The sequence below is a fragment of the Crassostrea angulata genome, chromosome 8, assembly GCF_025612915.1.
Source record: "Crassostrea angulata isolate pt1a10 chromosome 8, ASM2561291v2, whole genome shotgun sequence".
Classification (NCBI taxonomy): domain Eukaryota; kingdom Metazoa; phylum Mollusca; class Bivalvia; order Ostreida; family Ostreidae; genus Magallana; species Magallana angulata.
The window spans coordinates 30,646,127-30,661,178 of record NC_069118.1 but is presented as its reverse complement, the minus strand read 5'-3'; the positions used below and the strand labels follow the sequence as shown (position 1 = coordinate 30,661,178).

Here is a 15,052-nt window from a genome sequence, read left to right as displayed (position 1 = left end):
CATCAAAGGTTATTAATTAGTTAAACTACACGTTGTTTATAATATGAACTTTAGTACTTCCTGTTTATTTTTGAAGTAATCTCCTTTTAACAAAATACTTAACACAATACAAAGTAACTGCATGTGGCATATGAAACACATAACATTTGCAAATATGAGATAAACTAAGTACTACATGTACAATTATTCATGAATTTGCCGCACGGCTTATAGGCAAATACGAGATAATCTATCGATAGCAAGGAGATTCGTGCACGTGTATAATGAATTTGACTAAGATTCGAGGGGCACCTCTTAGTGAGTCAGGAGAGATATTTCTAGATATATAATACATGAAGAAACATGCATACATGTGCATGTATTTTAAAGATTACTTTCAAAATTACATATGTAATTATATAAAGTATATAACGCAAATATTCAAACGATTCGCAGTATTGGGTCTTAACACCCGCTACAATTTTGTGACATGGTTTGTAACGCAGACAGTTTAGGGCATGGAATACACCCCCCCCCACTCCCCGGCTTCATATCTTCAAAATATTAAATGAATCTGAGGCTAAAATACATTCATCCCACAAATAATCATTCTGATTTGCATATAATTTGATTTATATCTCATGTACATGTAATCTATTTGATTCTGTATGTTGAAGAGAGGAATCTAAAGCTTAATATATTTTTAAATATTCGTAGTTTTTACTAACAAAAAAGGAGGATTTACGTAGTTTTTAAACGTCATATGTTCATGGTTTTCTTTGGTACAAAGGAACGAGGAAGTTAATAAATATCTATATTTTTCGGCAAATTCACAATTATGCAACATATCTAACTTACATTTATCGGTGGCACCTTTGAAAAGGTGATTTCAACATATTATACATATTTGATATACGGAGAGCAAGCGCGAGATATAACTGCACAAATAATAATGTTAGCGTGTGCAAACTAATAGGAATCTTTTTGAATTAGTTTTGTCACTGTTTTCTACGATTTTTCATGACGGATTGAGTATATATACAAGAGACGTGCGATGGCATAATTATCCTGTCTGATAAGAAGTGGATGATAAAGTCGTGTAATTCAGTACTGAGCAGATTTTATCACATGTCAAGTTTATAGTATGAAAGCTTGAAACAAATTGTTACAAGGAAGTACTAGTCAATTAATGAACATGAAATGCAATTTACATTATTGGGGGTTTTCCCTTGTCATTTTTTCTCAAATTCAAACAAACAGCTATTGTTCTTATAATTACATATACATGTATAAATTTGAAAGCATTGACCCCCCCCCCCCCCCCACCCTCTCCACACACACTTTAATGAAGCATGTTAAATACTATAGAGAAAATAAGAAATTTGGTATTATAATAGTTCAAGGTATAACAACAACAACAACCCTCCACCACCACCACCACCTTTTTATGGATTAGGCATTTTTCATTGTCTAGATTTCGAGAAAGTGTACCCCGTACACACTTTCAAAAACAATGTTACGCACCTATGAGGTGTTTTAAAAAGAGAAACGCATTCATACCGTACATCCCGGTTAGCATAAAAAATGAACGTATATGCATGTATACTTTTTAAACGAGAAAGGAACATTTTTAAGATTTACTTACTTAAATTCTAAAGAGACTGGTTGTTCAATATCAATGCTTTTTATACTATATCTTAACCTCTTCGAATAGGAAAGCTTTGTGATGGAGAAAATCAATTATTTTGTGTTTAAAGATTTTTTTTTCTTGTGTGTGAAAAATTTTAAGTACTTGAAAATTTCCATCTCGACCAAAATTGTACAAATGCCAATTAAACAACCATTAAGAGTCGTCCTCGACACCCCGTGACTTTTACTTTTATGGCAGTACTTAATAATTCTCAAAGTACTTCATAACATAGCGATTTTAACCCATTGTGAAACTGTTAGTGTCATCAAATCTACGTGTCTCTCTGTAGGGCAATGGGTCTCCTGATCATGAACCACTGGTCCCAAGTTCAAATAAAGAAGGGACTTTTGTCTATATGAACAGCAATAAAGTTTTTAAAAAGTTGATTTTATAAATTTAAATTGCTTATTGTCAAGCTTACACATCAATCTTTTTTTTTCAATAGATGATGTTTATTTTAAACAAACAATGCCTGTATAACTTCCCTGAATACAACAAAAAGAAATGGAATAAGCTTGTTTGTTTTATATTCGATAAACGAGCTTAGCTTTGCAATCGATTAAAATTAAAACACAAAGTAAACCAGGAAGCGTTATTATAAAAATGACAGAATAAGGTTAGGAAAGAAATGCAATCTTTGTTAATTCTGTCTTTTTTACTACATATAACATGTGCTGTAGTTGAAGGGGATTCAATTCTATTAAATTCACACACAAAAGTACTGCATTAAAAAAATGAGAGAGAGAGAGAGAGAGAGAGAGAGAGAGAGAGAGAGCAAATTTATACATACTAAACTAAACTTTATTTTATTTTCATAAAAAGGTAGTTTACAATGAATATTTGTAATAATATTACATAATATTTGTAATGATATTATGACAATTTTTAAATCTGAGTTTTATTATTGAATGATTTTTCACTCCTTAGATGTAGCACATTTGATCCAATCCACCCGGTGAGGAACATGTGAAGGGGTGAAGGTCACATTTTCCTGGGGGTCAAAACACTCGGTGTCCCCCAAACTCTGACCAAGATTAGTGGAAATCCCTCCAACTAGGTATATTTTGTCATCTGTAAATATACAAAGATATATTCAGTGAGTCATATTAAAATGAAAATTAATCATGATTTTGCATGATATACATTTATTGAATTATCTTTTTTTTTATTATTTTTCAAATAATTATTAATCAATATTTGCAAATTTTAAAAAAAAATAATTTCAAGTAAAAGTCTAATTTAAATTATCAGATTTTATAGTGTACATGCTGCATTGAAGGATGAATGACTAACGAATATTTCTTAAGATTCTAATTCTGCAACAAGAACTTAGAATAGTGCATGGAACTACGTAATATTCGTTACCTATTAATTTGCACAATATCCCTGTTTAAAATGAACTACTGTGTACATCTATCTTATTGTAATTGTAAGCGCTTCTGATAGTAAGAATATTATCAGAGGATGGGGGTTGTTTCACAAGACTTGTGATTTTTTTTTACATTGATTTTAATATAAATGTACATACCAGATTTCACACAACATGCATCATGCCTCTCCTTCAGCAAACAAGTTTTGAGTACCCATGTATCGGTTGTGACGTCATATTCATCGACGTCAGCCACGCTTGTAAGTTCGGGGTCAGACGATGACCTATCAATCGAGACGCCCCCGCAAAGGAACAGTGAGTGTCCAACAGCCATAAGATTGGCATGGCAACGACCGTACCGGACATTCCGTTTTGGTGTCCACCTGATAAACAAAATAAAATTTTTGTAATTTATTTCCTTCAATTTCAAAAACAGTACTGGCCTTGTCTACTATAGTAATTTTTACGCGTACTGTAGAGTTATCAAAATTCGTTATGCATCAGTCTTCGAGGATTTCATGGATACATCTTAAGCACGAATTAACTTCCCCAGCGAATTTTCATTCTTTTTAATTTATATACCGAGCACACATAAGTCATTTCATGAAAAATACATAAAAACGATCGAACCCATTGAAAACTCGTCTAAATCTTTGACAAAAGAAATATCTATACTTTTAATAGATTTAAAGGGCCAAAATCAATTGTATAATTACTTATTAGAATGCGGGTTGAAACACTCAAAACTGTCCAAAATCGTGATATTCAGTTCTAAATCCATCTTTCTGCTTCCGTATCCACCTGCGATGTATATCTGCCCGCCATACTCTGCCGCACATGCGCCCATGCGAGCTTCCGCCATCGACTTGACGAAGTACCAGCAGTTTGAGGATGGATCATAACATTCCACGGTGTTCAGAATGCTTGATAACGAAATAAACATAGAATTACACAAAATGATAAAAACATGCACCAGTTGATTGGCTAAAGAGAGCTGGACGGTCTTGGCCATTAATAAAAAAATTTTGAACTTCAACATTCAATATTCAAATTTTAAAGCTAAAATATAAGGAATTTTTCTTCTACTAAATAACGGTTTATGCCTAAATCAATAATGTGTAAAATTTTAAGATAGATATAATCATTGCTAATTTATTAACCATGTGGCCTCCTTTAAAACGATACGCATGTTAGATCTGACATCGCGTAAAAGAAATATTCTAAATGAAATAACATTTATTGTTAATCAATTGTATGCAAATAAGACTAACCTGTTATCTTCACCAAGTCCTCCAATGGCGTAAATCTGACCCTTGACGACACACAGCGAATGGTACATCCTAGCGGTAAGCAGGGGCGCTAGAGGCTTCCAAGTCCCGCAAATCTTGTCGTAAACCAAGACCTCTTTACGAGGAGTCATCTCCCCCTGCATAGTATGACAACCACCTTGAACATAAGATGAGAAGATCATATTTAATTTATGATTATTCGATGTTCTCTGTGAATTTTAATGTTAACAATGTCTAACATTAAAAAATGTTAATGGAAATGTTTAAATCGATTATATGATTATTTTACAAAAATATATCGTAATTTGGATCGTAATATTGTGGAATCATTAGATTTCGTGGTGGCTCAATTTTCGTGGAATTCATGGGTACCTCGCATCCACGACTTATCATTCCCACGAATTAATAAATTAGGGTAATAAAGTCATATATCCTTTGTAGGTTTCAGAGAATACACGAAATTACGTTCCAACGAACCTGTAAAATTTCAGCAATCCACGAAAATTGGCCCCCACGAAATTTAATGATTCCACAGTATTGTACCTTACCTATTATGTACATGCGTTTGTTGAGAAAAACAATGGTGTGGTTTCGACTAGGATCCATCTTGTCAGTATGGTCAGAATCTAAAGAAAGAGAACTGCTTTGTAATATCTTATTGTTAATAATTAAATTGAATTAAAAATTTAAGTTTTGAAATACTTTTTGCTGATCCAAACCTCTGATTAAATCTGCGTTTTCCCACTGAATCTGATTGGCTGGCCTAGCTTCGTCGTCACAGCTGCTCTCTCCATCTACGTCAGCAGCGTTGTTGTTTTGGGTACCCCCACGGGAAGATGGGGATTGCTTCACCCTGGCATTAGCCGGTTCACTATGGTAGGTTTTTGTAGGCGTCCCTTCCCTGGCCACCTCCACTGTGACGTCAGATTTCACTCTACCACAGGTACGCTGTAAGTTGATAACCTTTTTTATACACTGAGAGAAATCTACCAAACAGTAGGAACCACGGATAATAGAATTTGACGAAATTTTTATGTGACAGATAGTTCGCATTATGTTTTATTTTAATTTAAATTTTATTAACGAGCAGAACAGTACCATTGTTTGCATAGTGATAAATTTTTAGATGTCTTTGTCATCATTAAAATTAGCAGCTGATTTTTTCGACTCAAACATTTTAACAATTATAAATCAGTAACGTTAAACTTACCGCGATGTAATCGCTGACGCTAATAAACTGTCAATAAAATCACTGTGGTGACACTGACATTAATGGGATATTGCACTCACCGTGATGTAATCGCTGACACCAATATGGGATTGCACTCACCGTAATGTAATCGCTGACGCTAATGAACTCACCATGATATAATTGCTAACGTTATTGCACTTACGTTGTTGTAATCGCTGACGATAATGTACTCACCGTGATGTAATCACTGACACTAATGGGATGTTGCACTCACCGTAATGTAATTGCGGACGCTAATGCACTCACCGTGATGTAATCGCTGACGCTAATGTACTCACCGCGATGTAATTACTTGCGCTAATGCACTCACCGTGTTGAAATCGCTGAAGCTAATGTACTCACCGTGATGTAATCGCTGACGATAATGTACTCACTGTGATGTAATCACTGACACTAATGGGATGTTGCACTCACCGTAATGTACTAGTAATTGCTGACGCTAATGTACTCACCATGATGTAATCACTGAAGCTAATGTACTCACCGTGATGTAATTACTTACGCTAAAGCACTTACCATGATATAATCGCTGACGCTGGCGCTACAGTTGACGTTGTTTCTGTGTGAGGGGACAGACAAACGGAGTGGATCCTGCTTATTCAGCATTGACATCGTCATCAGCCTGAGTGAATAATTCATAACCTAAGTATGTACAACTCTGCCTCACAGTATGGAATGTTCCGGTGTAATCATTTACTATTGTGTGCAAAATCATTACAATTTTTTTCTTAAATATCGTTATCAAGTAAATATGAAGTATTTCTCTACTAATATATTTAGTAACTTATATAAATTTCAACCACTGTAATGAATAATACGCAAAGATATTTGATACCATTGTGCTAAATATTGAATACTAGTATTTATTAGTTTTTGTCGTCAATTATTACATTGATAGGAGATGGCGTGAAGTTTTATAATTAAAAACTTAACATTAGAATATTTTAAAAACTTTCCTTCAAATGAATGTTACATATATAGCTAAAATGAATAAAACATTTTAAAAACCTACTATAGCTTACATTGGTAAAAATTACATACCAGTTAGCTTCGTGGATTTTCTGTATACAGGACGCACTCGATTTCAAGAGACTGCATTTCTCCACGCATTCGTACAACATAGCGTGATTCATGAGTGGAAATCGAACGCAGTCCATCACGCGGTCCAGATACTTGTTGCGTTCCTTGGTATCGCCACTCTGAAGCCAGTTCAGACACGAGTAAAAAATGTCCATCTCACTGCGCAGAATCAGAGCATCGTAGGACAAGATTAAACACAAAGTATCGACGTCAAGATGAAGGAACGTCTTGCTCTCTCTCACGCGCATAAATTTCGAGGCAATGTTTTTCATTATGCAATCACAATACTCAACATCGAGTGTATCTTTCATGACAGAAATGAGGGCCACGAGCTCATCATCTGTCATTTCGAACACGTGATCGAAACATTTCTGTCTGACGGCCGAGACATCGAACTTTTCAGCTAGTTTAATGAAATCCGGAATTTGAACCGTATCTATTTGCAATTCCCCTGTGTAAATGTAATTCAGAAGATCTTTGACGGATTGTTCGGAAACCCCTGATATTCGGATATCCTTGGGCTTTTTCTGATTCAAAGGATTCTCGTGTTCCAGCACAGAGGCAAGGTAAGGACTAAAGCAGGCAAGCACGATTCTATGGGCGGGGATAGTGTCCTTTCCCACGTGGACCCGGATGTCGCAGATGTTACTGTTAACGTAGCTTTCCCTCAAATAAGAGCCCGTCTCGGCGAAATGCATCAGCTTGTTGAGCGGAACATCTTGAAACTTTTCGATGTAGCTCTGCAATTCGCGAGGCATTTCTGGCATCTGGTCGCCGATGGTGTCTCGAAGAATATCCTTAAGTTCATGCTTATGCATCACCGTTCTAATCGTGTTGTCCTCATTTACCATCAAAAGCGGCCGGGCGTGATACATTTCCTGGAAGACCTCCCGACCGGAATGTATAGACTCTCGGGAGGGGATTTTAAGGGAGGAAACAATAGTTTCCGGTTCCTGTATCTCAACGCCTTGAGCGCTTTCGCGGGACATCGCCTCCCTCACGGCCTCGATCGGATGTTCTGTCGTCTGCTGACTAAACCTGACCAAACTTGGCCTGACCAAACTCACGCTGTTATCCACGCCAGTGCTGGCACTGACTCGAGTGCTCGATTGTCTCTCTGGTTGCGCCGCACTCAGCAAGCTGGTCAGGCTAGGCGGCCGTCTTGTCTGCGTCTGACTGTTTCTCGCCAGTATAGGCTTGGTTGGGACTTTCTTCGGCGGTGTATGTTCTTTTGAACTCTGACCTGGTGTCGTGAACTCTTTGGTACTCTGGTTATTCATTATTCGTACGCTTCTGGAGGACACAAAGTTTTCGTCGTATTGTGGAGCACTCCGTTTTTTCAGTGGCGATGCCTTTTCCATTACAGTTACCGATTCATACTCCGGCTCAGTAACAACCTCTTCTTCCTCGTATGCCTCAACCTCGTTTTCTTCCTCAACTGGACCTTTATACGACAAATTCGGAACACTCGTCGTGGGGTCGAACTTTTCCTCCACGAAGTCCGTTTCCGGTTTTTTCTGGTGAATTGCGCCGAGGAGGTTTTTCATTGGATCAACATTTCCACCCACAGATGACGCCTTTTTAGGGACTGGAGCTACCTGGCTTATGGAGGGTTCGGGTTCTTCTTTAGGCCCCTCGTACCTAAGATTTCCTACGCTTTTTGTCGGATCAAATTTTTCCTCGGGTTGGGAACTCGCCGTGCGTTTAAGTTGTATTGCGCCGATAAGGTTTTTCATTGGATCAGCATTTCCGCCCGCGGCAGACGCTTGTTTTGGAGGTGCTGCAGGGGGTGGGGCTGCCTGGCTAGTGGAAGGCTCAGGGTCTTCCTTGGGTCCTTCATATCTCAGATTCCCGACGCTTTTTGTTGGATCAAATTTTTCCTCGGGTTTGGAACTTGTCGTGCGTTTGAGCTGAATGGCGCCGAGAAGATTGTTTCTCATTGCACTTCCAGAAAGCGGTCCGCCTCCCCCGGGAAAATGATTCTGATTTGTGTCGTCTTTAAAAATAAAGAACGTAAATAAAAGAAATACTGCTAAATCAAGTATTTTTACCAACTATAATTTTTTATTCATTTTATTTTTAAATAAAATTGGAATTTTTAAGTTTCGTCAGAAATGAGACTTTTTACGTATTAATTTAAATCTTAAAAATAAACCTTGCGTTTAACTTGATGTTAATTGTTTAATGGTAAAGATTAACACAATTAACATAAGTGTTTCTTTTAATGAAAGCTTAAATGAAAGAGTAAGACCCAAAAGGACATGCTTAAAAAGGTGTAAAATATGATGTTTCCGAAAATATCTGCACTTGAGTTGACCCATTAACTTTAAGTAGCTACAAGACCATAAACTATAAAAAGACTTTTAAAAAAATCATTTTTTTTAATAGTTTCAAACGTCATAAACTTTAAACAGGTTATACCCCTTTGTTTAACAATAAGGTGGCCTCTTCGTATATAGGGATGAAAATGGTGTTTTAAATTAAGGTTTCTCGATAAACCAACATAATTTTTTATGGATATATCAGTTGCGTAGCTACATTTAAGCAACGTAAGTTCGTGCTTATAATTTTTTCAGAATCTCAATTTCAAAAGAAAAAAAAATGTTATTTTTGTTTACTGAAAATTGCGTTTTTTCGAACTTTTCCTGAAACATCCCGAACTATATTTTTATTTTATTAGTAATGCACTTTTCGAAATATTGACTGAGTCGGAAGTTCATAATTTGCGATTAATAGGGTACAAATTAACCATATTAATTTCATTGCAATCAACTGACCAGCGCATCGATCGGTATCAAAATGGAAAGAAGCTTTTTTAAAAGCTCAATTTTGGTTGGCAGCTATCTTCTTATTTCGGACGAAAAAATATGTCCTCCAAAAAATGAAGGTTGCTTTAGTACTATGAAATGGTAACCATAAATTACAACTTTTCTTCCCCTTATAAGACAAATATACAAGGTTTGAAATTGCTTGAGAAATTGTTATACTGCAACTTATCTTAAAAAAAATCTAGTAAAAATCCCCCATTCACCGTATTGTCAGTCGTGGTTGCCTAATATTATCAATCACACTTGGATTTATCAATTTCCTTTTATTTAGATGTCAGAAGATGTGTACTTGTTTTATTCTTTGATATCTGTTGGTGATTTTTTTCTTTTGTTTTTCAATTTATTTGTTACAATATAGACAAAAGAAACAAAATGTTAATCTAATAGAGTTTTTTCTGTAAGTACAACACCAATATCATTGCTGACGTTTTAAATCTAATTCATTGTATTAAATCACTGCCACCGTAATAAGAACCATTCTAACAAGGCCTTGGACTCTCCGTAGGACGTAACGGTCTATTTTTGCGTCAAAACAAGTTAAACATGACGCTGGTTTCGAGTGAAATATACTGGTTTCGAGTGAAATATACACCGATTCCGTAGTATTAGCTCAAAAGCCAGACAAATCTTGTTGATTTCAAAGAGTATGCAATGGCTGAGTGCCCTACAAAGAAATAGACAGGCCTACGTCACATTGCTGTTTGACACCAACTACCCAAAGTCCAAGCTTTTGTTAAAATGGTTCTAGATATTGTGCTCAGCCTCTTTGGGGCTCCTGTTCCCCTGACTTTTTGCTTACAAATATTTTGTCCCACTGTATATGTATATAAAATGTGTTCTTTAAGGTGCGATTTCAAATCCGAAATAATGATATAAGCTTGAATTATATAAAAAAAAATATAATATTTGATATAAAATTTTATAATAAAATCTGCATTCAATCTAATTAAAATTAGACGTTCTGAATATTCTACCGCTGCAGTAGCGGATTCAGAACGTCTAATTTTAATTATAGATTGATCTGCATGGATAAATTATTTGGCTGAAAACTTTTTATCTTAGGGCGTAAGATTTTTTTTGTCTAAATAATGCGTAATAAAATTATCTACTAGTACATATTAAAAAAAAGTCGTATAAACTTTTTTATTTGTGTTTTAGTAACAAATTTAACAATGAAAATCGTTATATATTGACACTATTTAAATCGAGGAATAATGTATCAGTGTGCATACTCTTTTATAAATAATTAGATAAATCTGAGAATACCTGCATACTGGGACTATAATAATTATTATAAGATGTAGTATTGAGTTTACTGTTTAAAAACCCTTCCATATGAAAAAGATTGGTTACTGGTCTCCGTGTGCGTGAACAAAGGAAGTAATACTGGGTACAATTAAAAACTGTGCAATTTTTTTCTTCCAGACATTGTTTAGTGCACGGGAATTTACTTACCATTGGGACACGGGTTTCCTCTTCTGCGGGGTATCTTTTCCGGCAAATGTTTTAGTTTTTGTATTTCCTCCTCGTAATACATTTGCTTCCATGCGAAAAACTCCTTCATTTCTTCAGGAATTTCGTCCGTATCAAAGTGTACGTGCTTGTTTCCGGAGCCAGCTAGCTGGGCTTTCTCCAGAAAAGTATACGTTTTCTGAAAACGGCCTTCTGGTGCGGGATTCCGATTTCCATTGGGATTACCCCTGGAATAGACAAGACTTGCAATGCTGTTATGAACGGATTGTGCCGGGCAATCGTCCCAAGTGATACCGGCTACTCTTTCACTAGGATGATCCATTTTCCCATCATTAACCTGTTGCCAATTTAAACTCTGTTCCTTGGAACATTCTGCGGAAACTGGTACTCGCCTCCGCAATGACATTTTCAAAGGATCTTCTTACATTATGTTCACACCGTGTTCCTTAGTCTGGAGAATGTGTGTGACGTCACAATGATACACGAAAATTCGTTTATGTATTGTGACGTCACACTACACAGACCAGTTAACGCGTTTTATTGTGACGTCACAGATTCACCCAGAATCTACTTTACGTGCTTGGATGACGTCACAATAAATGTATACCAATTGAGAAAATTGTAAGCTATATTCCGATTATCAAACTATTTCATTTTCCAAGCAATTCTCATGGTGTGATTTTAACATGTATCGTTATAAGTACATCTGACCTCATAAAACTCCTGTTTTTTTTTTAATAAATATTTTGCATTCATGTTATATCGAAGATTTGTATTTTTTAAATATCTAAATTTTGTTTTTTCAATTTTTAAAATACTTGTATAATCGTTATATTTTTGGAAAGAAAATATCAAACTCTTAAAGATTAATTTCTGTTTAACCATAGATTGCTCTACTGATCAAGTATGGAAATCAAGGCTGTCCATGAAAAAGAATGAGGCATGTATGATAACTGTATAGGAATGCCTCAGCCAACCTTTCTGTACATGCCAACATATACTTCTGTCATGAAAATAACATTACAGTTCATATATGTGTTTGATACACTTATAATGTACATGTAATGTATAATAATTAATCGTAAGCAAATCGTGGTGGTGACTCAAGAATTTAAATTGAATATCAATAAAGGAATGTGATCAAATTCAAGCCTGAAGCACGTAATATTAGCAACTTCAAAGCTCCTTTCCGTTAAAGTCAGGTTTTTATTTTTTTTGTATTTTAAAAAATGTATTTATTGATATTTAGATCCACTGAGTATTTCTTATGATCCGAATGTGTTCAAACAAAAATTGACAAAGTTAAAATGATTTTTGTAAAAGTACATGTATAAATATGTGCATATTCCTCAAACCTATTAATACCATTTCTGAGTAATACAAATTTTAATGTTTTAAACAATGCTAAATGAAGGGGTTGCGCAGCACAGTTAAGGCTGTCAATAAACTCCGTTCAGACAAAAAGTACGGGAAATGTGCATTATGACATCACAGTATATTACAAACCTCGAAAGTACTTATAAATCTATTTATTAGTAAAATTAACTTATATTAATCTTTTAATTAAAAACAATAAATGCTATTACTTACAATTTTGATGTCCGTTATATCGTACACACTGAAAAAATAAGCGAGATGTCGTTCTCGCTGTACTACAAAATATGACGTCATATGCTTCAAAATGACGCATTAAGTTAAATCATTGAAGGCTATCGTGCAGTTTTATAGCGAAGAAAAATAAATGTCATACATTAACGGAAAAGTATAAATGAATATTTTGTTTAAAATTATCATTAGTAGAATGCTACCTATATAGTCTTATTTTCATTTTGTTGAAAGTATGCATCGTATAAAGGAGCCACCTCTACGAAAGCCGAGAAGGATCATTCGAGATTCGAGATTCGAAATACGAGATTCGAAATACGAGATTCGAGATTCGAAATTCGAGATTCAATATCTAAATTAACCAATCAAATCATGGATCTGAAACCTGTATCCTAGCAACATCAAACTGTTCTAAATAAAGATCATTCGTACATGCTCTTTCCTACAAATAAATGTCTTAATAGCTCTTATATAGTGGTTATAAAATGGTTAAATTAACATTGATGAATTAACCCCACACAGTATAAACAATTAAATTAGAAATAACACTGTTGGCTTTGCGAATCTAAGTGGTTTTGTTTGCCCTGTATGTATTTCCCCCCGAACAATTTTAACCCGAAGTGTATTCGCCCCAACTGTGTCAAAATCGGCTCGCGAAGAAAGATCTGTTTAATCTAAATATTTTAGCTATGAAACGAAACTCAAAAAAATAATCGACATGTCAAAATATAGGTTATGATAAAGTTTTAAACCATAGAAGATATAATGATTTACAACCTCAAAGACAAAAATACAGATAAGAATAGTGTATTGTAGGGTATGACAATGCCATTGTCGATATGAGAGAGAGAGAGAGAGAGAGAGAGAGAGAGAGAGAGAGAGAGAGAGAGAGAGAGAGACAGACAGACAGACAGACAGACAGAGAGAGAGTTTTGTAGTGTCAAATTCAGTTTGATTTAGAATTTGAAATTGATTTGATTTGTTACAAGCATATATAGACAATAATTAAGCCTCTTAAACGAGAAAAGAGAGGAGGTAGCTAGGGTAGGGCAGACCAACTAGCAAGCTTTAATTTAACGGTGTTAGCGCACCTGTGATTTACATCGACTCTCTCTCTCTCTCTCTCTCTCTCTCTCTCTCTCTCTCTCTCTCTCTCTCTCTCTCTCATCACCTAGCATTTCCTTTTCCGTGAGGGGGCTTGGGGTATTGTAATGTCTTACATTAGCTAGCGAAAATGATTAAAAAAAACATGAAATTTTCTTTAAATTGTGTGCGGATGTTGTACGCCAATAATCTGTTTTCAGTATATACATTTCAAGAGGGGGGAGGGGGGGGCGGCTAAATAGTCCTAATTAATTTGTCAGTTATTCTGTCCCCACTTTGTTTTCTCTTCGTTTTCCAGGTTTTTTTTATTTGGCTCGGCAAATTAATATTAAACTTTCTGTGTAGCTCCATAACGATGCACTGTAGATAAATTATGAGTAGTTTTACTTTTGATAAACAGGTACATATCCGTACTTGATTTTTAATTTGACTCTTATAATCGGATTTAATATTCCAATAATTATAGGGTAGGAAAGAGTAGACGGGACTTTTTTGCGCATATCCTACTGTACCATTCATTCAACACAGGTATTAGCACTCATCGAGTTCGACTTGCTTTCCTTTTCTTTCATCCACTGGATTTAAAGCTATTAATTTTTGAAAATATTTTGAATTTATGGCCTAATTATATATAAATTAGAGCTGCGCTGGTGCATATATTTACCCAAATGGGCCAAAATATAACCAAATGAATCTAAAAGTTTTGACAAAATTAGTTTTAAACGTACGACTCTTTTTTTCAATTCTAATCGGGTATGTCCTTTAGAAAAATCTTGAACCACACACATTTTAGCAAATAAAACGACAATTGTTTCATTTTTTTATGGGGAGGGAGGTAGTGTCGGTAAAGGACATGTATTACTTGTGGCAGTTGTGCTATACTCTCATTTGTTATAATAGGTAATACTACATATTGATATAAAATGAAAGTTTCCAATTACACTGCACATAGCTTCTATCACGCATTTTGACCCGTGCGATAGTTTAAAACAATTTTCAAAGCATTTAATGTAATTCAACCGATCATTTTTGAAATTTAATTTTCTGGATCCCCGCCTGATACGTCCGCCTTCTTGTATATTAGAATTACATGTACGTTGACCATATGTACACACTAACTTAATCGGCTATGTTATGGGACGATAACATTTTTTATCAATGTTTTTGCAGGATATGTAACAAATAACAGCCTATTTGTGGGTTTTTGCACTGATTATTTGAGATAATTTGCCGCCATCTTTTATGCATTCCACACACCACTCACAGTTTCTTTATTTGGTGTTCTGTGTGTATGGCGACAAATTGGTAAATTTGCACCACTCACCCCTTGTAGCTTCATCCTGATTACATTTTATCTGGCTAAGTGTAATGTAGTAGTATATT

At 35.2% G+C, this 15,052-nt stretch overlaps 1 protein-coding gene across 1 annotated transcript; it reads right to left on the bottom strand.

Annotated features, from left to right (window-relative positions):
* Positions 1-2,459: 2,459 nt before the first annotated feature.
* LOC128161518 (uncharacterized) lies at positions 2,460-11,558 on the bottom strand. The gene is made up of 9 exons (XM_052824816.1): positions 10,943-11,558; positions 6,621-8,655; positions 6,096-6,201; positions 5,047-5,275; positions 4,876-4,953; positions 4,310-4,484; positions 3,755-3,961; positions 3,198-3,421; positions 2,460-2,740 (listed from the first exon to the last, which is right to left on the bottom strand). Exons 1-9 carry the CDS (start codon positions 11,364-11,366, stop codon positions 2,586-2,588), a joined length of 3,633 nt encoding a protein of 1,210 aa, XP_052680776.1. The 5' UTR covers positions 11,367-11,558; the 3' UTR covers positions 2,460-2,585.
* Between the last annotated feature and the right edge of the window lie 3,494 nt (positions 11,559-15,052).